The sequence below is a fragment of the Equus quagga genome, chromosome 9 (assembly GCF_021613505.1).
Source record: "Equus quagga isolate Etosha38 chromosome 9, UCLA_HA_Equagga_1.0, whole genome shotgun sequence".
Lineage (NCBI taxonomy): Eukaryota > Metazoa > Chordata > Mammalia > Perissodactyla > Equidae > Equus > Equus quagga.
This window is the reverse complement of record NC_060275.1, coordinates 71,612,390-71,638,840: the sequence shown is the minus strand read 5'-3', so window position 1 is coordinate 71,638,840 and position 26,451 is coordinate 71,612,390. Positions and strand designations below refer to the sequence as shown.

The 26,451-nt window shown below is 36.7% G+C and overlaps 3 protein-coding genes across 8 annotated transcripts in view; 2 read left to right on the top strand and 1 right to left on the bottom strand.

Moving 5' to 3' along the window:
- TRIM23 (tripartite motif containing 23) overlaps positions 1–5,943 on the bottom strand; it is a 32,893-nt gene extending 26,950 nt beyond the window's left edge. Inside the window, exons 1-2 of one of the 2 annotated variants that reach the window (XM_046671850.1) lie at positions 5,785–5,943; positions 68–230 (exon numbers count right to left, since the gene is read on the bottom strand). In XM_046671850.1, coding sequence (XP_046527806.1) covers positions 68–230; positions 5,785–5,865 — 244 coding nt within the window. In that variant the 5' untranslated portion in view covers positions 5,866–5,943. The remainder of the gene's footprint in view (positions 1–67; positions 231–5,784) is intronic. The other variant, XM_046671849.1, reaches the window with a different exon arrangement.
- A 262-nt stretch (positions 5,944–6,205) lies between these two features.
- Positions 6,206–26,451, top strand: part of TRAPPC13 (trafficking protein particle complex subunit 13) — a 33,696-nt gene continuing 13,450 nt past the window's right edge. The window contains exons 1-7 of one of the 5 annotated variants that reach the window (XM_046671855.1): positions 6,213–6,660; positions 6,854–7,160; positions 16,998–17,066; positions 17,620–17,719; positions 19,113–19,197; positions 23,247–23,374; positions 26,120–26,192. In XM_046671855.1, the coding sequence (XP_046527811.1) occupies positions 17,000–17,066; positions 17,620–17,719; positions 19,113–19,197; positions 23,247–23,374; positions 26,120–26,192 (453 nt within the window). In that variant the 5' untranslated portion in view covers positions 6,213–6,660; positions 6,854–7,160; positions 16,998–16,999. Of the gene's footprint in view, positions 6,661–6,853; positions 7,161–16,997; positions 17,067–17,619; positions 17,720–19,112; positions 19,198–23,246; positions 23,375–26,119; positions 26,193–26,451 lie in introns of all 5 variants that reach the window. The other 4 variants (XM_046671853.1, XM_046671854.1, XM_046671851.1 and 1 more) reach the window with 4 other exon arrangements.
- Positions 9,655–11,176, top strand: SHLD3 (shieldin complex subunit 3). Its single transcript, XM_046671859.1, has one exon. It carries the CDS (start codon positions 10,332–10,334, stop codon positions 11,085–11,087), a length of 756 nt encoding a protein of 251 aa, XP_046527815.1. The 5' UTR covers positions 9,655–10,331; the 3' UTR covers positions 11,088–11,176.

Here is a 26,451-nt window from a genome sequence, read left to right as displayed (position 1 = left end):
TGTCCTATGACATTTGTATTAGGTGAACAATTTTAAATCTTAAATACATACGTATATATTTTCCTACCTAGGTCTGTTACTTGTCGATCAAAAGGGCAACGGATTGCTCTTCCATGAAGAGGCAGGCGGGTGAGACAGTCATGACAGACTGTGTGGCCACACAGCAGAAGGCGAGGAACTTTATCTCCTTGCAAAGAAAAGACATCTTCACAAACTCCACACTCCAGCACCTAATATTTGGAAAGGGAACATGTGCTCTTTAAATGATTTTAAAAATATACATATTTTAGCTTAAAAAAAAAACCCTGATCTAATATATTGATCAATTTTGTTAAATTACTTTATTCCTCCATGAAACAAACTGTCTAGGTTGTAAAACTGTAAATCACCCTTTATCATTTCATCTGACAGGCACTACCAGAATTTTCATGGTGAAATCTCCTTGAAATGTTAAGTGTTAGGGACCAAGATAATGTTGCAAATTAACATCATATTTACGTTTTGAAATTATGACTCTTTCATTACATCTGAATCTGTAACAATACATAATTCTACTGAAGTTGGGTTCTTAATTTCTCTGCAATTACCTAATCTCCCCGAAACCATCATTAATGTAGACAAAAATAATTTGAAATATGTGCTAGGATGACAATTTACCCTTGTAAATGATAAAGAACTTGCTAAGAAAAGACTGTAACTAATTTTCAAGTATCTTCTAGTACCCATTTACCTCATATAATGGAAAGGTAAGAAAGCAATCACCTTAAATTTCAATTCCTTGTTCTCAATTAATAAATATGCCCTTGGGTTAGAAAATATTTTGTCTATCTTGTTCTAATTACAGGTACTTCACTTGCCAAAGGCTAGATAGTCAGTTAAAAGAAAGGAGACAAGAATCGGCATATTCTGATTCCCAGGCCCACAAGTTTGTTTTATAATTATTCAACAAACTATATTTATATCAATGAAGCATTTTCGGTACTTCCATTTCTTAACATATCTGAAGTGTTTCACAATTTTAATTAATCGATAAAAAACACCCACACTGAACTGTTCAACTGTCCCACTAACTCCTGTGCCTGCCATCCATGACCTGCTCCAATCCTGGCCTCTGTTGCTTCACTGCCACCCATTTCAGACTCTGTTCTCCAACTATATCAAACAGCTTCTAGTTCCCAGAACAGGACAAACTGTTTTTGCCTCTTTCTTTATGCTAACACTGAGGAAATAGTAAATAGACATTTTCCTAGTGGATCCTTTTTTTACATTAATAAACCAACTCCTAAACAACTGTCTCTCTTGCGTCTATCTACAGCTCACTCCAACCGAAATGACCACACTATCCCTTGGGCCCCATGTACCATGGAAATGTGTCTATCTTAACACACAAAACACTTTAATACCGTATTGGCTTTCCATCTTGTCTTTCTCTACTAGACCAAAAAACCCTAAGGAACAGGGTATTCCAAATCCCAAGCACCTATGTGCTTATATAAAGTCCAACAAAATAAAAATTTAAAAACAGCTCAGCCAACCACCATCCCACAACAAATACACAATACAAGGTAAAAAAAGAAAAAAGAAAAGAAAACCGAGGGTGGAAACCAGACTCACTCTATTTACAATTGTTTTTTTTTTTTTTTTTTTGAGGAAGATCAGCCCTGAGCTAACATCCACTGCCCAACCTCCTTTTTTTGCTGAGGAAGGCTGGCTCTGAGCTAACATCCGCGCCCATCTTCCTCTACTTTATATGTGGGATGCCTGCCACAGCATGGCTTGACAAGCTGTGCGTAGGTCCACACCCTGGATCAGAACCAGGGAACCCCGGGCTGCCGAATCGGAATGTGTGAATTTAACTGCTCGCCACTCCAGACTTAATCTATTTAAATTTTAATCTTAACTCTGCAATTAATTTGGATTTAGTGCTTGAAATGCAAACATCTTTTACTATAAATAAACTGATAATTTATTATTGGCTTGCATCCCAGTACGGTTCAAAAAAAGCATAAATGCAAAACACAATTCACAGAAAAGGTAATGAAAACAGCTCTTTAAATATATGAAAAGATATTCAACCTCACTCAAAACACTGAAATGCAATTAAAGCTACATTAATATACTTTTTCTCAGATTAGATCAAAAAGGTTGATAACACTTTGCGCTGGTGCAAGTGTGGGAGAGCAGATACTCTCATTGCTGGTTGCTGTGAAATGTTTACTGACTGATGTAGCCTCTATGGAAGGCAATTCAGCAAAACCCATCAAAAGTCTGAATAGCTCAGTAATTCTACTTCAGGACTTTACCCTACAAATATATCACACATGTATGACAAGATCTGTATGTCATTCCTTAAAGCACCATTTGCATTAGCAAAAGGTTGGAAATAAAGTAAATATACATCAATACAAGACTGGAAAATAAATTGTGGTACATTCATATACCACAAACTATGCAGTCTAGTGAGGAAGAGTTAGGAAGTTTTTTATGTACACACAAAATTATTTCACAGGAACAATGCAAAGTGAAAATGATATACAGAATATATTAACTTTTGCATAAAGGTGGGAAGAGAAAGAGAGCATCTATTTATTTATATATACATAGCATATAGGCATACTATCTTTCTGACAGGATACACAGGAAACTGATTACATTGGAATAGTGTTTCTCTACGAGGAAAGGAAACAGTTGGAGAACAGTTACACACAAATTATATATATTATACATTTCAATTTATCTTACATTTTTTAAACAGGCAGGAAAAAACTTTCACTTAAATATCCTCACTTAGGGGCCAGCCCGGTGGCGCAGCAGTTAAGCGCGCACGTTCCACTTCAGCAGCCCTGGGTTCACTGGTTCTGATCCCAGGTACGGACATGGCACTGCTTGGCAAGCCACACTGTGGTAGGCGTCCCACATATAAAGCAGAGGAAGATGGGCACCAGTGTTAGCTCAGGGCCAGTCTTCCTCAGCAAAAACAGGAGAATTGGTAGTGGATGTTAGCTCAGGGCTAATCTTACACACACACACACACAAAACATTATAAAAATGATCTTTAAAAAAAATTATTTTTAAATCTCAAATTCAAATACTTCAAATACAGAAGATATTCACAACAGAATTCGATATTATAAAATATAGAAAATATTCACAACAGAATTCGATATTATAAAATAAATGCATTTTCTATAAATGTTCTATTATGACACCATAATATATTAAACTTGAGTATAACAAGAAATTCCAAAGAACCAAATTAAAATTTTACTTAGTTCATTCACGTCTTATATCTCTCTGATTCCATCATTGTACAAGATGAAAGAACTTATGCTGCTACCATGGATTTTTTCAAAAAGCACTAGTAAAATTCCACTGATAAATAAACCGGTCCAAATTAAAACACCCGTCCAAAACTAAAGTTACTAGACTGTTTTGCATCAATTCAGTAAATAACAGAGTAAGAAATTCTTCCTTCAGCATTTATGAATAGGAATTGTGGCTAACAGCATAAGAAATTAAGTCCTAGATAGGAAAAAGGCTCTTAATTCTACAAACTTCACACATATGCCAAAAAAGCCTTCAAACCTATTACATGCAAATCAAATTTTAATAAACCAGCTCATATTTTAAAAAGACTTAGGAGGCTCACTATTCAAAAGAAACTTCCTTCTTTTTTTAAAAAAGATTTTTTTAATTTTTTCTTTTTCTCCCCAAAGTCCCCTGGTACATGGTTGTGTATTTCTAGTTGTGGGTCCTTCTAGTTGTGGCATGTGGGATGCCACCTCAGCATGGCCTGATGAACAGTGCCATGTCCATGCCCAGGATCCAAAGCCGCAAAACCCTGGGCCACTGAAGCGGAGCGTGCGAACTTAACCACTCCGCCAGAGGGCGGCCCCCTGATTCTTTTTTGAATGTAAATAAACTCATAACATCAGATTTTTGTCTTTGTTTTCCCTAATGATAAAAACCCTGTTATTATCAACTTGTTCATTAAGCAAGAGGCCATTTTACATATTATTAGCATTATATACTTCAACTTTTACCTTCCAATGAATACTTCTTGCTTTCATCTCTGAAAATGACAATGAGATTTTGCCAAAAAGGACTATCTTATTGCATAGCTCAGGCATATTTTACATGTAAAGATGAAAATGAACAAAGTGAGCCTCTAATGTATCAAACTCTGTGCTGTGACAAAATGGAGATATATCAGGCTTTGGTATATTTTTGAGGCAAACAGTAACAAAAGTAGATACAGCAATAATGTCCATTCCAATTACAACTTTTTTTTTTTTTTTTACAAATTAGCACCTGAGCTAACATCTGTTGTCAATCTTTTTTTCCTCTTCTTCTTTTCCCCAAAGCCCCGCAGTACATAGTTGGATATTCTGGTTATAGGTCCTTCTGGTTGTGCTATGTGGGACTCCACCTCAGCATGGCTTGATGAGCGGTGCCAGGTCCTCGCCCAGGATCTGAACCAGCGAAACCCCAGGCCGCTGAAGCAGAGCATGGGAACTTAAAACACTCGGCCGGCCCCAATGACAACTTAATTCAAGTTAATTCACAAAATAATCTTCAGGTATTCTCTTGGGAAAAGCACAATTCAATAAATAAAATCTCAACCATACAACACACCTAATAACAAGAGGGCTCTTCTGCATCTCAGATATGCTTTGTACCTTCAGAATAACCTCATTAATATATAAAGGTCAGATAAATCAACCACCACCAATACTAATGGATAACATAGTTGGTCAAGATCTTAAAAAAACTTCAGATACTATCTGTTCCAGCGATTCTCAACCCTGGTTGCACATTAAAATCACTTCTAGGAATGTAACAAATATGCTGATGTCAAGTTAATCAGAACTGAGAGAGGAGGAGTGCACCCAGTTTTTTTTTAAAGTCTGCAGTGATCCTAATATGAAGCCAGGAATGAGAATTACCAATCGCTCAAATTACAGATGATCCTGGAAGTTCTTTACTCTACAAACCACTGAGATCAGTTCTCCCTTTCAGATCTTTCCACATACGGACAGCGGAAGGGGAAAATGAATTCACCTATTTCAATTGATTTGTTTTTTAATGAATGCATTTTGGAGCGTTTACACATGGTAGAATTCCAAAGTTCAAGCAAAGGGCAATTCATATACCCTGGCGTTAATGCCCAGCTATGCTGCTGTTGGACATTTCTCAAGCGTTAACAGACTGTACTACCAAGAGAGGAGGGGGCAGATCAGCCAGTACTAGATGCCTGATTATTAGAAGTAGAACTACAGTAAAAGCAGACTTCAGAGCCAGTCAATTCTGGCTCTGCCACACAATCCGTTAACCTAAACCTGAGTTTCCTCACCTGTAAAATGGGAAGTAACATCTACTTCATAAGTAAGTATTAACAAGGTAAAATACCTAACACAGTACCTGGCGATAATAACGGCTCAATTTAATAAAAATGAACTAATTAATGCCTGTTGAGCTTAACTAAAAGCGGAAGACCTGGGGAAAGATCAGCCCAGGTCACTCTCACAGGCCCATAAGCGACATTGCACAAGCGTCCCCGTTGGCGATGCCAAGCAGAGGACTGGCATGGGCAAAAGACCAGGCAACTTCACGCCAGCAGGGATGAAGGTCGCGGAGGGGATGGCAAAGCTTATAAAGCCGACAGGGGCCCAGAAGCCGGCGCATACCGCCCAAAGCAGCCAGGGCCGCGGTGCTGCCGCCAGACCTCGGGGATGAAGAGAAGGGAGGCCGATGGTGGAGAACAGAGCACGCAAGGTCCCTCACCTTCACCACGGCCGTCCCTCGGCTGCCCTGACGACCACTGTCTAGTCCCGCTCCAGCCTTGTTTACAACCAGGGCAGCCATCCCAGGAGGAGCCGCGCCGCAGAAGCGGCCGACCCGGGGTTCCACCGAGGGGCGGGGTTGAGCCACCTACCCAGAGGCCTCGGCGCTCGCCACTGGCACACAGGCGCAGTACGACGCGGGGCGCCGGTCGGCCGACCTCTTTGCTCCTCCTCCTGCCTGTCGCTAGCTGTTTGCGCAGCGTTACACATGGCGCTGTATTTTTATTGTTATTAAGAAGTCTGCAACTGATGGAAAGAATAAAGTTCAGGCAGGAGAAAAAAGATGGCACAAAACAGAAGTAAAGTTTCACGGTGAAACTCCCGCTCCAGTTACGATCTCTTCTCCCGATTTTAAAACGGAAGGGGCGAGGAGAGACTACATCTCCCTGCATGCAATGCGGTTTTGTATAAACTACAAATCCCAGCATGCCACATCGGTATCTTTTACTCTACAGTGTAGGTATTTACGAGGCCGGGTATTGTTACCAAGAAATGGTTTCTTGAAGTCGCGATGTGTGATTGTGGCTGGAAGATAGAGAGGTGTTTTATGTGTAGGGCTCTAAGCGGCAAGAGATGGCTGTGGTAGAAAGAAGCCGTTGGATCCGCAAAGGACGTGGGAAGAAGAAAATCTGAGGCCCCACCGGCAAAGAGAAGCCGTCGGTTGCCTGTTTGACAGCCTGTCAAACCCGAATGTGCGCTTTTCTGTTTTCTTCCGGGCTGGGTTGAACCTCTTCAGCTTCCGTAGGCAGTGGGTCGGAAGTGCAGGTCAAAATGGAAGTGAATCCCCCCAAGCAGGAGCACCTGCTGGCTCTGAAAGGTAAACTTTTGCGAACCTGACTCCCCTTAATCTGTTTTCTCCTCTTCTCTCACTAATTCTCGAAGCCTTTGCCGCAAAGACCTGGCCTCTGGGATGTAGGCCTCGTCCTTCTTAAACACTGTCAGTGCTCGTCCTCCTGCTCTGTCCTGTGGCGCCAAGCGGGAGGAAGCAATTTCACCTCTTTGCCTTTTAGGTTTGAGAGCCTCCCACCAGAATGGAATAGATACCTGGTAAATCACTCACTCTGTTATATGCTGCTGCGATGACCAGGCAGATTTTAGCTGCAGAAGCTGACGTCCCCACCCGAACCGGGGAGAGCTCTGTGAACCAAGATGATTTACGGCGGACATCTAAAGTGGTTTTCCTTTCTGTCTCTTGTCTCTTCATGTGGCACTGAGGAAATGACCAGGCTTCAGCTTCATCTGTAAAATTGGCCTAGTATCGCGGCGTCAGCAGTGCCAAGGATTTAGGAATACGTAGTACTACAACATATAATTTAGGTTTGTTAAAACTTGCTACGCTTCAAAGTATTGTGTGCATGGGAAAATTCGTGTCAAGTTTCATTTTCTGTACATAGCAAACAATTTTGAGTAAGTTTGATGGTTTAATTAGGTCATTATTTAGTGAAAACCAGCAGGGCAGAGTTTTTTTTAGAATTCCTTTTGTTTTCTGAGAACCTTTTATTTGAAATACTTTCAGCTTTATTTCATCTGTTTTCTACTACCACATATGCACTTTTTATTTCTTGGATGCTGTACTTTGTGGTTACTAATACCTTCTTGGACTGAGCTGAGAAAATACTCAGTAGACATTTGAATTCAGTTGAATGGCACTTACCTTCCTTGTGGCATCCGTTTTAAGGGACCATTATCCTCACCAGTTATGATGTAGGCATCAAACATTCCAGAAGCTCACCAGTCCCACTTGTAACATAAATTCGTATACTGGTAGCTAGGGTTAACAAGACTGTCTCTGACTGTAGAACTAAGAAATTGCAATATTAAGTTATATAGCAATAGGACCTGGAAATTTAGCCTGAGCAAATGAACTGAACTGAAATGGGTTATTCCTAAAGAAAAAGAAAAAAAAGGAACTGTCATGTTCTTTAATTCTCAATTCCAGTGATATGGAGGCTAACCGTCATTAGGAATTTTGTTGTTGTCCTTAGTGCCATCAAGTCGATTCTGACTCCTAGTGAACCTGTGTACAGCAGAGCAGAACCCTGCCTGGTGTTTTTTGCATCATCCTCTCATTTTCTGGTGCTCTATCAGACAATGCTCTGCTGCTATTCGTAGGGTTTTCCTGGCCAGTTTTTTCAGAAGTGGGTGGCCAGGTCCTTCTTTCTAGTCTACCTTAGTCTGGAAGTTCCACTGAAACCTCTTCATCCTGAGTGACCTTGCCAGAATTTGAAATACAAGTGGCGTAGCTTTCAGCATCACCCTAATACACAGCCCCAACAGTATGACGACTGACAGACGGATAGTGTGGTTCCCTGACCGGGAAATGAACCTGGGCCACTGTGGTGAGAGCACCAAATCCTAACCACTATACCACAAGGGCTGGCTGGGAATTTCTAGTTTTCTATTATTCTTTATTTTCCAAAACAGAAGACACTTGGGAAAGAGTATTTTAGCAGCCTAAAAAGACAAGTGCTTTGAAATTCAGAGATAGTTTAAACTTTATTAAAGCTCTTTGGGACCGTTCTTCCCCATTTCCTAGTTAATCTAGAATTTCACAAGTTTTAATTTTACTGATGTTGGATGCCAAATATATCAATTTATATGTCATTTAAGTTTACTTTCTTATGTATGTAAATATTAAGGAGCTCACAACTTCAGTGTCCCTGGAGTACAACACTGAATAAGCTCAGACGATGAAAGAATTCTCAGACCCCTATCTTACAAGGTGAGAGTGTAAGGAAGAGGGAAGAAAAAATTAAAAGCTTGGTTAGTTCTTGAAAGAATATGCTATTTATATGTAGATCTATATTAAAAATATGGATGTTAAGGATCACAGTCATGTGTGAATTTCAGAATTGTCAAATTTGATAGTCACTGGATATTAACAGTAGGTGAAAGAATCATTATGAGATTAGTTACGTCTGACTCTTCAGAATCAGTGGTCAAGTGAGTACTGTGACATCATGACAGGAGTCCACACTCATGGTCATCCTAGCAATGGAAGAACCTTCATCAAGTAGTTCTCTAATGATTTGGGGAAGAAAGAATTCAACTTCTTATTTTTTTTCTACAGTAGTTAGGATATAGAAGAGCCTGCATTATGGCTCTTGCAGCTTTGGGCCTGGTTAGGAAGCCTAACTTGCAGAACCTGAAAGGCTCCATTCTTTTTCTTTCTCTTTTTTTTTTTACTGAGGAACATTCTCACTCAGCTAACATCTGTTCCAGTCTTCCTCTATTTTGTATGTGGGTCGCTGCCACAGTATGGTCACCAGTGAGTGGTGTAGGGAACCGAACCCAGGCTGACAAAGTGGAGCACACGGAACTTAACCACTAGGCCACAGGGCCAGCCCCACCGTTCTTGAGCCTAGGTACTATATGCTGGAACTTATTATCAGTGACTTAATTGGGGCAACTTGAGGACTTTTGTTTTCTAAGAGAAAAAAAAATAAGGGTCTAGCCTTCTTATTCCTTCTCCAGATTGGAATTCAGGAACCATGGTACTAAGGTCTTGATACTGCTTAAGTGCCCCAATTATGCAGAGCAGACTTTGTCACAAAACCAGTTCCTAGCCTGACCAAAACGCAGTTAAACCATTTTCAAGTTTTTAGTGTTTACTACTGAGAATGAAATAAAATCATTATGTATTCTGTCTATACATTTATTTGGTAAAATTCATTTAAAGTATAAAACGGGGGCCAGCCCTGTGTCCGAGTGGTTGGGTTTGCGCACTCCGCTTTGGCGGCCCAGGGTTTCGCCAGTTCGGATCCTGGGCGAGGACATGGCACCGCTTGTCAGGCCATGCTGTGGCAGCGTCCCACGTGCCGCAGCTGGAAGGACCCACAACTAAAAATATGCAACTATGTACTGGGGGGATTTGGGGAGAAAAAGGAAAAATAAAAAAAAATAAAATATTTAAAGTATAAGATGATCCATTTTCTTCAAGATAGGTTAAAAATTACAGTGATTTTCATTGTCCTCAATTCAGATAGCTCAAATTTTTAACTATTATTACATTTTTGTTATCTTCATATGGATCTAGTATTTTAAGAATCACTGATTTGCTCTTTGTTTCTGCTGTAGTCTTAAGATTATTACTTAATATATTAATATCAATACTTCCAAAACTTTTATATCTGTTGAGTTAAACATGTTGACTACTACCATTTTTAGGCTGGAAGTGATCTTATAGGGCATTTAATTCAGATCCCTTATTTTGGTGAGAGAGAAAATTTCCAATTTTGTGGATTACAATTACCAATAGCACTTTGATAAAATATCATGTTGCGATTGGTTTTTGATTTTCTTTTTCTTCCTGCCTATTTGTATGTAGGCTGTCCCTACCATATCTTATTCTTTGCAATACTTCCACTTCAGGTCCTGTTTCCCTCTGATTTGGAAAGAGAGACAGTCTTGTCATTGTAAATTACATTCTAGCTCTGAGGAGCTCAGCTAAGAAATTTTATCTTCATTGAGTAACTGGATTACTGCAGAATGACTACAGAAGTAATATTTCATTATCGACCATATGAGAGTGATCCCACACAACTGCCAAAAATTGCAGAGAAAGCAATTCAAGACTTTCCTACACGTCCATTATCGAGATTTATTCCTTGGTTTCTGCATGATGGGTCCAAACTTCCACTCAAACCTAAAAAATCACCACCTGTGATTTCTAAGGAGGCAGCTGAAGATGTGAAACAGTACTTGACCATTTCAGAACGTGATGTTAAATCACAGAGTTATGATTGCACAGTAGATCTATTGGAGTTTCAACCTGATCTGAAAAAAAAGAAGCACTTAATCCGGTCACACACACTGGATGAACAGACTAATTCTGGAAGTCTGGATGAGCAATCAGAAAAAGGAAAATGGTTCAGGAAGAGGTCTTGGAGTGTTTCACTTCCTAGCAGTAATAGTACTGAAAATATTTTTCCTTTGTCCAAAAAATTGCAAGAGAGTTTAAAGGCACTAAATTTGCACTCACTTTATAGAGCAAGATGGACAATAGAACACACTGTTTGTAAGAGCCAGAGTCTGGAAGACATTTGGGCAAAACTCAATCGAATTATCAGGCACAATGAACTTCCGTCTTGTAATGCTACGATTCAGAGACATTTAGGCCAAATATGGGTGTTCTGTGATGTTATGTACTGTGAATATGTGGGAAATCTTCTAAAAGGAAGATTGGCTCTTACTGGGAAAATTGATTTATTTGTGCATAAATATGGTGTTATTTTTAGTATGTAATGAATTCCACTGATTGTCAAAAGAATATTCTCAATGAACTGAGTATGAACTGCAATACTGAAATGAATAAATTTTTTACCAGTTTTAAATTTTTAGTGACTTTTTATTTGACGCTTTGCTAATATAGCCAGTTTTATTCTTAACATTGTGAAAAATAACGTGTGGTAATAGGTATACGGTTTGTATCCCAGAAGTAAATTACTATCAAGTGAATTCCTAGTCTTGTCAGTTAAGAACTTTCTGGGTTATACTTGTGTCAGCCTTCTTTTAAATAAATTGGAATAAATTATTATTTACAATGAATTTACAGGTAAATGTATTCCTTTTGTTGTGTTACTTTTTCAGTGGTTGACTGAGATATTCCTATGAATCATAGGAAATAGGATTTTGGTGAAGCCCTCAAATCTAACTTTATAGTTTTTTTCTTTACTCACCTAAAGTGTAATGACTTTTTTTAAAAAATAAAACTAAAACCAGTTCTATTGGGAATACTAGGAATACTATTCAAGTGGCATGAATGTAGTTCAAATTGGGAGATCAGTCCAGATTCTGCTGATATTTCCAAAGATATGTAATAGACAGTAGTTGATGTGTTGTTTTAAGTAATAGATAATAGTTGATGTGTCGTTTTAAAACAAAGGTACAAAATGTATAATTTGCCCAAGTCCATAATGTATCTTTAAGGCTATAACCTGTTTTGAAGGGAGGTATCAAATTCAGATAAGAGATCAAGTTATTCTTTATTTATTCTAATACAGGTAATTCAGTCTTAATGACCATTAATGCTGATTACTAGTTGGCTAGTTCTTGGAATCATTGTGAGTTTCTCATAAGCAAAATGTTATAAATTGGATTTACATGTCACCTCATAAAAATACCCAAAGTGATGATAAAATAAAGGTTTTATAAAAACATGTATTCATTTAACAAATTTAAATGCCTATGATGAGCTAAGTGCTAGAATATAGTAGGGAAGGAAACAAACATAGGCTCTGCCCTTATGGAACTTACATGGCGTTACTACTGTTAAGTAGTCAAACCAAGTCCATGAAAAAAACCAGTAAGACTGTGCTCATTAGGAAAGCAGAGACATGATTCCCCTGTGGCACTGCCTGGCGTGATAGGGCTTGATAATACATGGTAAATGTGCCCTTTGGAAGGACTCTTGGTAGCCTGGGCTGGCTGAGGTTGCTTAAAATACAAGGAGTCTCCTAATTTTAACTAAAGAGATAATCTTTTCCAATTAGGTTTCACTCTATCCAGACATTGTTTTGTTTTTAACTACTTTTAGTACCCTTTTGTTATCTCAGTGAGAATCCTGTCTAGAAAATAATCATCATGTGCATGAATGCTTCCAAAAGTCTTTAAATGAAAAATCACTGGGTGTAGAGGGAGTTTCCAAGGTAACTTTTTCAATAATTATTTCCTCTTTTATTCATTAATCTTCTTAATTTTCAATCAAGACTGCTGGAGAAACTTCAAGAAGTTATTCAGTATTGCCAGCAGGCTTGCAGTGGTTGATATTATTAGGCAATCATAAATGGTGGATTTGATTTTTATTGTTCAGGTCTTATTTACCATAAGGCTGCTAATCAAGCATTAGAAGTTTGATAATCATAAGACAGGGTCACTTACAAAGAATACAGTGGGTTTTTTTATGATACATTTTTATTCATTTGAAATAATTGTACATAGAACTGAAATATAAGGTACGGTCAGGGGCCATAGGATTCTTACAAGTAGTTTTTTAGTCCAAAAAGCACGCATTAAAAAGAGCTGCTTTTTATCTGTATGTGGCAGATTTAAATTTTCCTGATTTGCTCTAAATAAATTGCTTTCTATCCCTTTGAGGAACAATGAATAGATAATTCAGAACTGGGAAATTGAAGATTGAGTTTTATTGCAGGTAATGCAGTGACCTTAAAAGAAGGAGAGTTTCGGGGCCAGCGCAGTGGTGCAGCAGTTAAGTTCACAGGTTCTGCTTCTGCGGCCTGGGGTTCATTGGTTCATATCCTGGGTGTGGACCTACACACTGCTTATCAGGCCATGCTGGTGGCAGGCATCCCACATCTAAAATAGAAGAAGATGGGCACAGGCGTTAGCTCAGGGCCAATATTCCTCAGCAGAAAGAGGAGGATTGGTGGTGGATGTTAGCTCAGGGCTAATCTTCCTCAAAAAAAAAGATTAAAAATAAAAAATAAAGGAGAGCTTCATTTATCATCTGCCTAGACAGAACTTAAGAAGTAATCAAGGCCTAGGAATTCAGAGTCCACTGCTTCTTCTTTGAAGCCTTTTTAGAGTATTTAGAACCTTAGGACTGATTGCTCTAGTGTTAGCTAGTAGTAGAGCTCAGCAGTATTTCTGGGTTCCACTGTTAAGTCATAGACATGGAAATTGGGGAAACAAAGATGTGTATGCAAAAGTGGAATCTGAGGGCATTTGGTAAAATACCAACAGCATTTGTTCTCTCTGAAAGTGGCAGCAGTACCATAATTTTATTTTTCCTGACAAGCTATCTACCTTCAAATAAATGTTGTCGACTTCAAAGAAAAAAGATGTGGAGGGCATCACGTGAGTTGAACTTCATTTACCAACTTATTAAATAACCTAAAGACCTATTTTTTAAAATTTCCAAAAGTGCATAATGATTCACTTTGACTTAATCTGCTCAAAATGCCCAAAATTAATCCAAGACTCACAAACTTGAATGCTTTCAGGTAAAATTGTAGAATGTGGTAGGGACTCTTAAACCTGAAGAAGATTCTCTGTAATTTTTTTTTTTAATCTTCTAGACAAGAAAAATGTATATGCAAGATGATCTTGACCCAATTCGTTAGTTTGTAACCTCAGGGCTATCTTTTTCTTAATTTACGGAAGACTTATAAAAGTCCTTTTTATTAGATTTTAGATGAAACCTGAATTTCATAAGTAAATGAAATGTCTCTGTTTTGCAAGTTCCACTGAGAGTGTCTCTACACATAGCGCTAACTGGGTAGTGAATAATTGACCTGACTAAAAAATCACATATTCTTTTTGCCTCTTTTAATTTTTGACTAAGACCCTGCTTTAATATTCAAGGCTGGATACAAAATTACTGTTTAATTACCAGTGCTTTATTCTAATTCCTCTGCCAGTTTTTTTTTTTAACCTTTTTGTTGGTATTTGCTGTTTTCCAGCTAACATTATGTTTAATTTTTGAGGTCCAGTTATTCATTATAAAGCAGGAAATACTGAGTTTTAAATCTGTATTTGATATGGGCATACTTTGTCCTTCAAGGAATGAGACAGTTATATGTCACTAACTCGGCTTTGTCAGTTTAAGAATCTGCAATGTGACAAACTGTGCTATATAGTCATTTTCCTCGTGTCTACAAGGTGATAGTTTTTCTTACCAACTGCTACCCCCTGCTGATTTTTACCATTTTTTGAAAATATGAAGGAAACAAGTATTTTTAATACCAGTTTGAGATCTATTTATTGTTAATGGAGGGTTGTTCTTTACCCACAGAACTAAAAACAGAATCAGCAGAAACAAAGCTTTATAGGACTTTTGTACATAATGGAAGTTTGAGTGTATTATAAGCAAATAAGTTGGCTACACATTTGGGTGAACTTGAGGACACTTTAAAAAAAGAGTTTCGGGATTCCCTTGAGAGTGTACTTCCTCATTTGTTAAGGTTTGGTTTCTTCCGAAATGAAAAAAATAAGGAAGAAATAGAGAACACTAATTGGTGTTAAAAGTGAGGTTAGTGTCTTAAATATTTAGATTGTGAGAAAAACTGTCTCTATATCATTTGCAGAGCACCTTTCTATCCCCTTCAGACTGTAGTTAATTTTTATCTATTTTCCTAGTTGAAAATGAAAGACATTGATCTTTAGCTGGTTACTGCCCTGTTTGAGATAGAGTCCTACTTTGAATTCCCAGGGGATGTTTCTGATAACACACGACATTCCAGGTTTTTGACTCTGGGCTTATAATTAATAATGTAGAGAATTATTTTTGAACAGAGTGAAATCACCTGGGTTCAGATCTAGTTCTGCCATCTATCTGCTGTATAATCATTTATATGCCAATTACCCCCTCCAGGCATCGTCCTTATCTGTAAACGGGCAATAATAATAGCACCAACCTTGCAGAATAGTCGGGAGAATTAAAGTGTTAATACTTGTAAAGAATTTAGCATAATGTCTGGCACTAGTAAATGCTCAGTAAATACCATGTATACAAGTGACTTCAGAAAGTTAAGGTTATCATTTGTGGACTATTTCAACAGCCACCTATTTAATATAACATTATTTAATGGCCTCAGCTCATGAAACGTACATCTTCAAAATAATGCCAATTTCTTAAGGGCTTTGGTGAGATGCTAACTCTCTGATTCAGCAAAAATCTGTAAAACATACTATATGCCAAAACTTGTGTCAAGCACTAAGGCCACAAACTGAGCATAATTCGTAAGAGCCCAAACCTCATGGAATTTGGATAGGAGTGCTATAAACAAATATGTAAATAAATACAGTTTATGATAAATACAAAGTGTTATGAAACAGGGTGACTTGTTACTTCTTTTCTGAAAAAGATGACATTTAAGCTCAGACCAGCATGAGAAAGGCACTAAATTTGATATGAATGATAGGGCTAGATAGTTAGTAGTTAACTGGTACATTTTTACATGTTCTAATGAATACTACTTATGTTGTGAATTGACCATTTAGGTCTATTGCCTTTGAAGGTTTTTGGCTTTGATTTGAATGAACATTTTTAATAGAGTGTAAATAAATAGTCTTCTGTGACTCATTTTCTGAAATATTTTACAAGTCTGTATGATTTATAAATTTTATGTTTTGTCTTTATTTTGATGTGGTCAAATGTCAATCCTTAGAAATAATTGAAAAAAATTTTTTTTGATTAGAACGTCCTATCCTCTCTAGACTAGATTTAATAAATTTTCACTTTTTCTAGTTTTCTGTGGCTTAATTTTTGTCTTATTTAACTATTTGATACATATGCAGTTTATTTGGTATTTGAAATGAATTTGTCAGTTAAATTTTATTTTTCCCAGATAGCTAACCAGTTGTCTTAGCACCTTATAAGTTGATTTTTTTTTTTTGCTGCATTCTAGTAATCCTTCTTTTTAATATGTCTGTATGGTCTTAATAAGCCGATTTGTTGATTATGGACTTAATTGTTTTAGTATAAGTCCAGTTCTTCCTCATTTTTTCCCATTAATTTCCTTAACTTATTTTCATTTATTTGTTTTTCTAGATAAACTTTAGACACATTCTGACATGTTCCAAGAAGAATCTTAGTTTTGGTTGGAATTTATAAACGTGTGCATTGACTGATATTGTCATAATTTCTACACAGAATTAATATTACTTGAAAGACCACTTACTGAAGTTCCAGTGGCCAGTGATTATAACAGAGGGATAAAGCTCATAAAGATCCTTTCCTCATAAAATTCGTTTCATATTCAAAATGGTGCATCTAAACTTGTTTCCATGTCAGGCCAATATTAGTTAATATTTTGTTGATATCATTTATAATGAAGTCACTCCGGATCTTTTTTCAAACCTTATTCTCATAATATACCTTAAGCTTTAAAATTCCTTTATTTTACAGTTTTTCTATAATGAGGTATATTACATTTCCATTTAACCTGTATAATTCTTTAGGTTGTAAATAAAAACAAAGTTGTTCTTTTTCCTTATATATAGAATTCTTTTTGTTATATATTAACAGTTTTAGTAAATCACTGCCGTGTAATAATCTTAGGAAGTATTTTAATATTTAAGAATCATTTACATTATATTTTATAGTAGTATAAAATTGATGAATACCATACACTTTGGACTTAGTCCAAAGAATAATTAATATTTTATTCTTTTTTTTATTTTCTTAATTTACAGTGATGCGGTTGACTAAGCCTACTTTATTCACCAATATTCCAGTAACATGTGAAGAGAAAGACTTACCTGGTATGGCACATACTTTACTTGCACCTAGGGAAAAGTTGAAACCTGGATTGCCTATAATTCCTTGGAATAAGCCTAACGTTGCCAATCTTATGCAAATCCTTTGTTGCCTGTTTTTGAACCATGTAGGTGGTCGCCATCTAATAGGTCTCACTCACAATCTATAAGTCAAGACACTATTGATATCCCATGGCAACAAGAGACTTTTAGTTTAAAGATACATTTATAGTCATGATACTATTGAAATTGCATCTATCCCCAAATGTTTCATCAGTGTATGTATTAGCATTCCCTTTATTTAAAATTATTGGAGCTTTCTATAATATATTTTATATCTCATGACCTATATTATTCTTTGTTTCTGAAGTGTTCATTCTCTGTGAAACCAGAATTTTTTTGGCATGCATTTGTTGTATTGAAGATTAGAAATTAATTTTTTAATACAATTTTTGTCAAGAGATTTTTTTAAAAAATATCTTTCCCAGCTATTTCTTTATGTAAGTAAAACTTACTTACAGGGTAGGTGTTAGAATTTTATGTTTTTCTCTTTCTACAGGAGATCTCTTTAACCAACTCATGAGAGATGATCCTTCAACTGTAAATGGTGCAGAAATATTGATGTTGGGAGAAATGTTGACTTTACCACAGAATTTCGGGTAAGAATGATACATTCACATAAGAAATGCAACAATACTTTAAAGCTGTTACAAATCATGTTTTCAAAAAATAACTATGGGGTGGAAAAGTGGTCACCATATATTTAAGTGGTAAAAATAAGATTTACCAAAATTATACTATGTGATTCTGGATATTTTTAATTAAAAAAAATAAGATACATATCAAAATATTAATAGTGGTTCCTAGGGTGATAAAATTTTAACTTTCTTCTCTAGATCTTATTATATTATTGAATGCCCATGTATTCCTTTTATTTTAACTAATCTAAATGTCTTTAAGAAGCAGCTTTTATTCACCTTCACAGCCCTCTCCCGACATAAGTTATTTGACTTGTCAGCTAATTAGGAACTCTAAATTCATTATTCCTTGTCTTGCTCTTAGCTGTTTTCTTATTCTAGATTATTAATGAGGTAGAAGCCCCTGGTTCCACACTTTTTGCAACTGAGAGAATTTGAGACCAAAAGAAATTTTTCAGGTTTTTTTAAAAGGTTTACAGGGGCCAGCCCAGTGGCACAGCGGTTAAGTACGCACATTCTGCTTTGGCGGCCTGGGGTTCGCCGGTTCGGATCCCAGGTGCGGACATGACACTGCTTAGCAAGCCATGCTGTGGTAGGCGTCCCACGTATAAAGTAGGGGACAATGGGCATGGATGTTAGCTCAGGGCCAGTCTTCCTCAGCAAAAAGAGGAGAATTGGCAGCAGATGTTAGCTCAGGGCCAATCTTCCTCAAAAAAAAAAAAGGTTTACAGAATGTGGTCATTGACTAGTGTCTGAAAACCTAGAAATATATTAATGTAGAAAATATAAATGAATATATTTATAAAATATATGCAATTAGATTTTTATATTTTTGTATAATATATAAATATATTTATATTTATAATCTTTGTTAATATTTATTTATTATAAATATGTAAAGTAAAGGCACTAGTCATTATTAGAATAACTTAGAAAAATAAAATAAATTGGTAGAAAATACTCTGAGATTAATAACTCGGGTCTCTTCTAGATTCAGGACATAAGTTATTTCAAAAATGGAAAATTGCCTTTTTCTAGCCTCTTCAGATACAAATCATAAGAGTCTTAGCATGGATCTGACTTCAATAACTTGTTTCTAGGGAGGCTGGAGGTTTGTGCAGTAGTTGAGGGCCAAGATATGGATCCTGTTTTATAAATTAAATCAGTATTTTGCATTGCACTAGGTAATGAATGAACAGCCTCGTGTAAACAAAGGGATATTAAAGCAGTATTTCACCTGAGATCTGTCCATCAGTAAATTTTTCTCCATTTGTAGTTCTCGGTGGTGCTCAAATAGCATATTTGTAATAAAACTTGAGTGGATTTCTGCCTAAAAATTGATTTTATTTCACAGGAATATATTTTTGGGAGAGACCTTTTCCAGTTATATCAGCGTTCATAATGATAGCAATCAAGTTGTAAAAGACATATTGGTAAAAGTAAGTGGTATTCTTGTTTGGGATGTAGTTTTTTACAGAAAACTTTTTAATTTCATCTGTTATCTTTTTGAAACTTCGTTAAAATGTATGTTTGATACTGGACTTTTTAATTGTCATTAACAACAAGCATTAATTGAACATCTAAAGGTATAAGATATGCTAAGCACAGAATCATTTTTCCTTATCCTCAAAGTTTGTGATAGTTTGAGTGAGAAAATGTATAGTCAAAAGTAATTGTTTGTTTTTATTAATAATTTGTGATTGACAAAATTTGAAAGAGGAGGAAAGATCATAGGGGACTGTATCAATCAGGAAGGTTTATTGGAGGAGAGGGAACACGAGAGGATCTTGAAAGAATGGTAGGATTTAGAGAAAAAGGCAAAAGGGACATGGTAATTGGAGGTGGAGACATAGGAACACGTAATGGGTTCTTGTAGGAGTGAACAGAATTCACTTGGTAAAGGTAAGGTTGTAGAGATGTGTAGTAGCCATACAGTGGAGCATCTTGAAAGCTAGGCTAAGGTTTTAGCCTTTTTTTTAATGCAGTGGGCAGTCAGTGAGGACTTTTTTTTTTCTTTTTAAAGATTTTATTTTTCATTTTTCTCCCCAAAGTCCCCCAGTACATAGTTGTGTATTTTTAGTTGTGGGTCCTTCTAGTTGTGGCATGTGGGATGCCACCTCAGCATGGCTTGATGAGCGGTGCCATGTCCGCGCCCAGGATCTGAACCAGCCAAACCCTGGGCCGCCGCAGCAGAGCGTGCGAACTTAACCACTTGGCCACGGGGCCGGCCCCAGTGAAGACTTTTGAGCAGAGGTATTCACACTGTTAGAAGACTGTTATGAAAGCATTGTATGGGGTGGTTTGCAGGAAGTAGACCACTTAGAAGATTGTTGCAGTGTTTTTGTATAGATGAAGACTTGGTGCCTTTGCCTTCTGTGAAGTACAGTTTGGAGTGCTTTGATATTCCTAGTTCAAGAACAACTGCTTGTAGCTACAGTTCACAAGTATACATACATCTGTGCACCAAACAGCACAGGCTTTATAAAGCAAAAAGTGTAAGAGAGATACAAAGATCTAAATAGAAACGTACTAATAATATGAGATTGACATATTGCCACATTCAGCACAAGACACCTCAAGTTGACAAAAAAAGAAAGTCAAGGCATAGAAGACTTAACAAGAGCCGCCCGACGTTCTGCCCTCAAAGCTTAATTTTTTCCAGTTCGTGGGATTTTAGAATTGTGGAACAGATTGTGGATCTGTGCTTTTTTTATTCCTTTGCTGTCATTTTTGTGTTCTTTTTGAGAATAAGAATGCTTGTGTAATCTACCACATTTAACTGGAAACCACTAGTTTTTTTGTTTTGTAATTGAAAAAAAAAAACTTCACTAGTAAGTCTGAAAACCTTAGCCTCTATTCTCCTGAAGCTTATTCTAAATGTGTTTAAATATTTTCTCTCTCTTCCTGAACATGAATCCCTTAATTATACCAGACTCTTGATGGCCTCTGAAGACGTCTTGAGCTTTCCCACTTAGGGTTTTGCCAGCTTTGTTTAACTTACTTGGAGGGATCCCTCTCTCCCCTTCCCCATCGGCCTGTTCAGATTCTGCTCATCCAAAAATCAGTTTGCAGCATGAAGCCTGCCCTGCAATTTAAATTGCATTTCCCTACCCTAAGCCAGCCCTCCATTCCTCCTTTTCTCTGCTATTATTTTCTCCAAACATTTAAACCCCACAAGGGCAGAAATTTTGTCTTTTTTGTTCACTGGATCTATCTCCAGCTTCTGGAAAAGCCCTGGCATACTCTAGTAGGTAATTAGGAAATAAATCTTCAGGCAGCATTGTTTATAATAGTGGAAAAGGAGAAAGATAAAAGTGTTCAGCCATATGTAAAATACACTGTAGTTATGATTAATGTTTAGAAAATGACACGTAGGAAAACATTAGACAGAAAGCCCATGGATTTAACTGTTTCCTTCCCCCACTTCTCTAATTCCTAAAATGTTTGTTAAAGAATTTTCAATCTCCACTCCATTACTTATTAGTTGTATAACCTTGAGGAAGTCGTTTCTTCCCTTTGCCTTGGTTTTATTGTCTATAAAACAGGGATAGTACAACTAGCTGCTTCAGGATGGTGAGCATTAAGTTAGCAGTGTGCTTGGAACAGGGTCTTGCACGTAGTAGGTACCGAATAAGTGTGAGCTACTCCTGTTTGATAACTGAATACAATAACAAAAGAGATCGCCCTAATAAATATCCCACTTCAAAATGCCTAGCAGTAAGAATGTTAGGTTAGAATTAACTGCAGAAAACCTGTTAACTGGTTTTTAAAAGAAACAAAAACTTAAAAGAATCCTAGCTCTTATGTAAAAACTTCTCCTAATCACCATGAGTTAATGTGATCTTTGCTTTCTCTGAATATTTCTTGACATTTGCCTTGAAGTTTTATCATAACTTCATTCATTCAGTATTCAACAAATATTTCTTAATTGCCTGCAATGTGCCAGGCACTGTGTTATAGTGGTGAACAAGAGAGGACAAGAGGTTCCTGCCTCCATAACTCTGACATTTCTGGTAGGGGAGACAGAAAGAAACAGGTGAACAAAATCATAAATAAAGTAATTATAGAATGTGATAACTGTTACAAAGGAAGTTAAAGTTGAATGTGATAGAAAGTGGCGGACATTAAGAGACAATGTCATTTAAGACGATTAGAGAGAGTGATAAATGATCAAAAGGAAATGAAAAGGTGAATAGGATAGAGAGTAACTAGGTGGGAGGGGGGTACTACTTTAGAGAAGGTAGTCCTTTCTTAGTTGATGACTTCAATGCCGATCTCTAGGTCTACGAATCACTTGGTCTCTAACATCTAATGTTGTTTTGAATGGTTATTTACCTTTGATGTTATATACTAACACATGCATACACATCTATGTATATTTGTTTCTGTAATATCCATCTGTATATATATTTAAAAACTGTATGTTCAGGGCCGGCCCAGGGGCGCGGCGGTTAAGCATGAAAGTTCCACTTCGGCAGCCCAGGGTTCACCGATTCCAATCCCGGTTGCAGACTTGCCACCGCTTGGCAAGCTATGCTGTGGCAGGCATCCCACGTATAAAGGAAGATGGGCACGGATGTTAGCTTAAGGCCAGTCTTCCTCAGCAAAAAGAGGAGGATTGGCAGCAGATGTTAGCTCAGGGCTGATCTTCCTAAAAAAAGCTATGTTCATACTGTTGCCTCAAATTCCAGTCCAACAGCAAAGGTTTCATTGCAGCCTTTTCCCCTTCCTTATTTGTGCTTCTTTTTCTCTGAAGGTGATAAATTTGTCTCTTGTTATCCATAATATATTCGGTTTTTTTTGTTTAGTCCTAGTATATATGTAAAGGTTTCGGAATTACTAATCCATACCCCAGTGACAAAGCAAATGGGCTAGCTAGAGTACATTTGCATGCCATTCTTTTTGTCTTTAGCTTTTGTTTGCCAAACTTTAGGTTAGTTCTCCCCAGCCCCGGGCCATGGTTGTGTTCGTTTGTAATGCAGGCAGGTTCATTTGGTACCGTTTTTTTTTTTTTTTTTTTGAGTTTTTTTCTTTTTTTCCTTTTTCTCCCAAAGCCCCCCAGTACATAGTTGTGTATCTTTTAGTTGTGGGTCCTTCTAGTTGTGGCATGTGGGACGCCACCTCAACGTGGCCTGACAAGCCGTACCATGTCCGCGCCCAGGATCCAAACCGGCGAAACCCTGGACCGCTGCAGCAGGAGCACGCGAACTTAACCACTTGGCCACTGGGCCGGCCCCTGGTACCGTTTTTATTTCATTTTGGATTCCTCCAACTTCCTGGCCGATTTTATTTATTTATTGTTGGTGTGTGTGTGAACCATTGTCCTGGTTCTAAGCGTCAGCGCTATACAGAAAGACTTACACAGAGAAGTGTTGCTCCCCTGTCATCCCTACTTCCTTGTTCCTATTCCCCTGTTCTTTCCACACATACCCATACACCCTGTAGGGAACCAGTCTCATTTGGACTTTTTTTACCTCTTTCATTCAAGGCTGATCTTCAGACAAGTTCTCAACGTTTAAATCTTTCAGCCTCCAATGCTGCAGTGGCTGAACTTAAACCTGATTGTTGTATTGATGATGTCATACACCATGAAGTAAAGGAAATTGGAACACACATGTAAGGATTAATTTTAATAGTTCTCAAAGGCTTTTACTTATATATGCTTTAATTTGAAGTTTTTGCTTTATTTCCACATATTATTAAGCCTAAGAACCTACTTCAGAAGGAATTTTACATGCCACGTTTGCATGCTTACCAGAGCAAACTTCAAACAAAATGTTTGTTTTGTAGGGGAAGGAATCTTAATTTGTCCTCTTTTTTCTCTAGTTTCATTTTTGCGTCTACAGACAGTCTTATCTAAAACATAAAAAAACATGCAAATGTTTAAAACCCAGGTAACACTCTGTCTAAAAGTATGTTTCTTATTTTTTAAAATGCTAGCAACTGGTATTAATGGCATTTATCTTAAAATTTACAATTTTTCAGTTCTGTATTCTGTACTTAACTGTGTACATGCACTCTCCTGAGAACTCAGAAATACAGAACCAAAGACAAGCTATGAGGAAAAAAAATTCAAATCCTGTATTTCTGGCCTGTGGAAGTATTTGAATGTGAATGTTCCATTTTTCTTTGTCTGAGAGGCAAATATGAAAATTGCAGCCATCTAAAGTAATTTTAGACTTCTCCATCTACTTTACCACCCCCACATCCTATCAATTCACAAAGGCCTATTCGTTCTTATTAAATATCTCTCATTATTCTCTTTTCTTCATGTCCACTTACATCATCATTTTTGCTTCTCTTCTTTGTCTTAAAGAAGTATGTAATATTAAAGTATATAATATTAGCTGTTATTTAATCAGCTTATTTTGGTGACAAGCTCTGTTGTAGACACTTTTTAATATATATTGTGTGATTGGTATGAGCTTTGGGGTCAAATTTTAGCTCCATCATTTATTAACTGTGCCATCTTGGATAAGTCACTTCACTCTTCAGTGACCTCCCCCTACCCTTACGAAGTTCTGGCTTCGTATAGGTTTTGCAAACCTCACCGCAACCTAGTCCTTACCAGCCATTCTACTTCTCACTTTTTGTCACTCTTCTCCTCTCTTCACAGAGGTTATACGGGACTTCTCTTACCTTTGAACTCCTCCATGACCTGAAATGTGTTCTTCCCTTACAAAGGAATGCCTGAGTCATTTTGAGTTTACATCTACTTCTTCATATTTCGGACTCAGCATGACTTCCTCAAAGAGGCTTTCCCGGCCTCCGAGACTAGATTAAATCCCCCCTTTTGTATATTCTATAGCATACATAACTTGTCTTTTTTTTTTTATGCCTTTTATACTTACGGTTGCTTACTGAGTGCCTGCCATCCCCATTAAAGTATGAGTTCCGCAAAGTCTACTCTATCCCCAGGATCTCGCAGAGAATAGTGGTCAATATTTGTTGAATTTGTGTTTATTGAAATGATATTAAATGTTTAAAAGCCCCCTTTTACAGAAAATGAGACTCTTGTAGAATTAAATAGTTAGAAAATAATGGCATAGAAGTCAAATCTAAATCTCGCTTCAAAACCTGAAATTGGTTACACTGCTTCCTGCTGTGAGCGCTTTGAGAGCAGGTATTGTGTTCTGATCAACCCCATATCCTAAGCACCGGGCTGAGTACTGGGCACAAGTAAAAGGAGACATTAAATTACTTATATTATCACCAGCTAGTATACTCATTATTAAAATATCAGCATATTTCTTTTCATTCCTTTTTCTATACATATGTATAAATAAATAATATTTTACAAAATTTTCATCATAATATTACCCGTGGTTTTACCTTCTTCAACTCACTGTGAACATTTTCCCATTTGAGTCAGTATTCTTTGAAAACATTATTTTTTAAATGGCTTTATCTTACACACTTGGACCGTGTACTTTACTTTGTCTACCCTAATGTTGAACTTTAGATTATTTCCAGTTTTTCACTATTATAAATAACACAGTGATTAGCACCTTAATATTTCCTTATGCTAGATTGCTTGAAGTGTGTTTACTATAGGAGCGTATGAGCACTTTTAAGACTCTTTTATTGAAGGATTGTTTTCTAAATCTCTTATAACCACTAGCAGTGTAAAAAGAGTCAGTTTCTCTAAACCCTCACCAACTCTGATTTTACTTATAAAGAATTTTTGCCAAATCTTGAGATGGAAAAATCTTATCGCAGTTTTAATTTGTTTCTTTGACCACTTGTGAGACTGAACATTTTCACATTTTTTATTTGCCAATTATGGTAGTACGATTTGTCTGCGTATCCTTCCCTCCTATTTTGAGCAAGATATTAATGTTTTGTTTACAGAAATTTCTCTTTATATTGTTAGCAGTATTTTATCCCAGTTTGTTATCTGCTTTTTTATTTTGTTTTACTGCTTTTGATTTATTCAATTTATAAATTTTTAAGAATCTTTTCCTTTCCATGGCATTTATGTTAAGAAGTCTTTGCCCATCCTAGAATTTTTTTATATTTGTATTTTCTTCTAGTTTATATGAACTTATTATTTACCTTCAACTATTTGGTTATTCTGAGACTTATTTTGAAATATATTTCACCTTTTAGAAGAAAAGATTCTGACTTCCTGCTCCAAAGATGGCATATCTTATTTTACTAATCAGAGCTTTCTTGTTCATGTAATTATATCTATATCTGCTGGAACTCATTTTTTCCTTCTCTAGGTTCATTTGACTTCACTTTCATGTCATTGGCATAAATATTTTCCAAATTCATGGGTAGAATTGAAGTGTATTGAATTGCTGTTAAGAAACAAAATTAAAAATGATTCAAAATCATTAAAACATCTTTCTGTTTCAGCTTGGTGTGTGCAGTGAGTTATACAACTCAGGGTGGAGAAAAAATGTATTTTAGAAAATTCTTCAAATTTCAGGTATTGAACATGACAATGGTAAATAGTTTTTAGATGCCTTTTCTTCCCTATGAAGTTATTTTTATTTATTTGCTCTGAAAACAGGCTCCAAAGAAAGCAAATAGCTTAATATTTTTGGATTTGTCACTTTACTATCAATCTAAAGTCAAACTAAATTTAAATAAAAGCAGAGAAATTATCATTGCCAATGTAATGTTTCACTCGAAGTTTTTTTTTTGGTGACGAAGATTGGCCTTGAGCTAACATCTATTGCCAATCT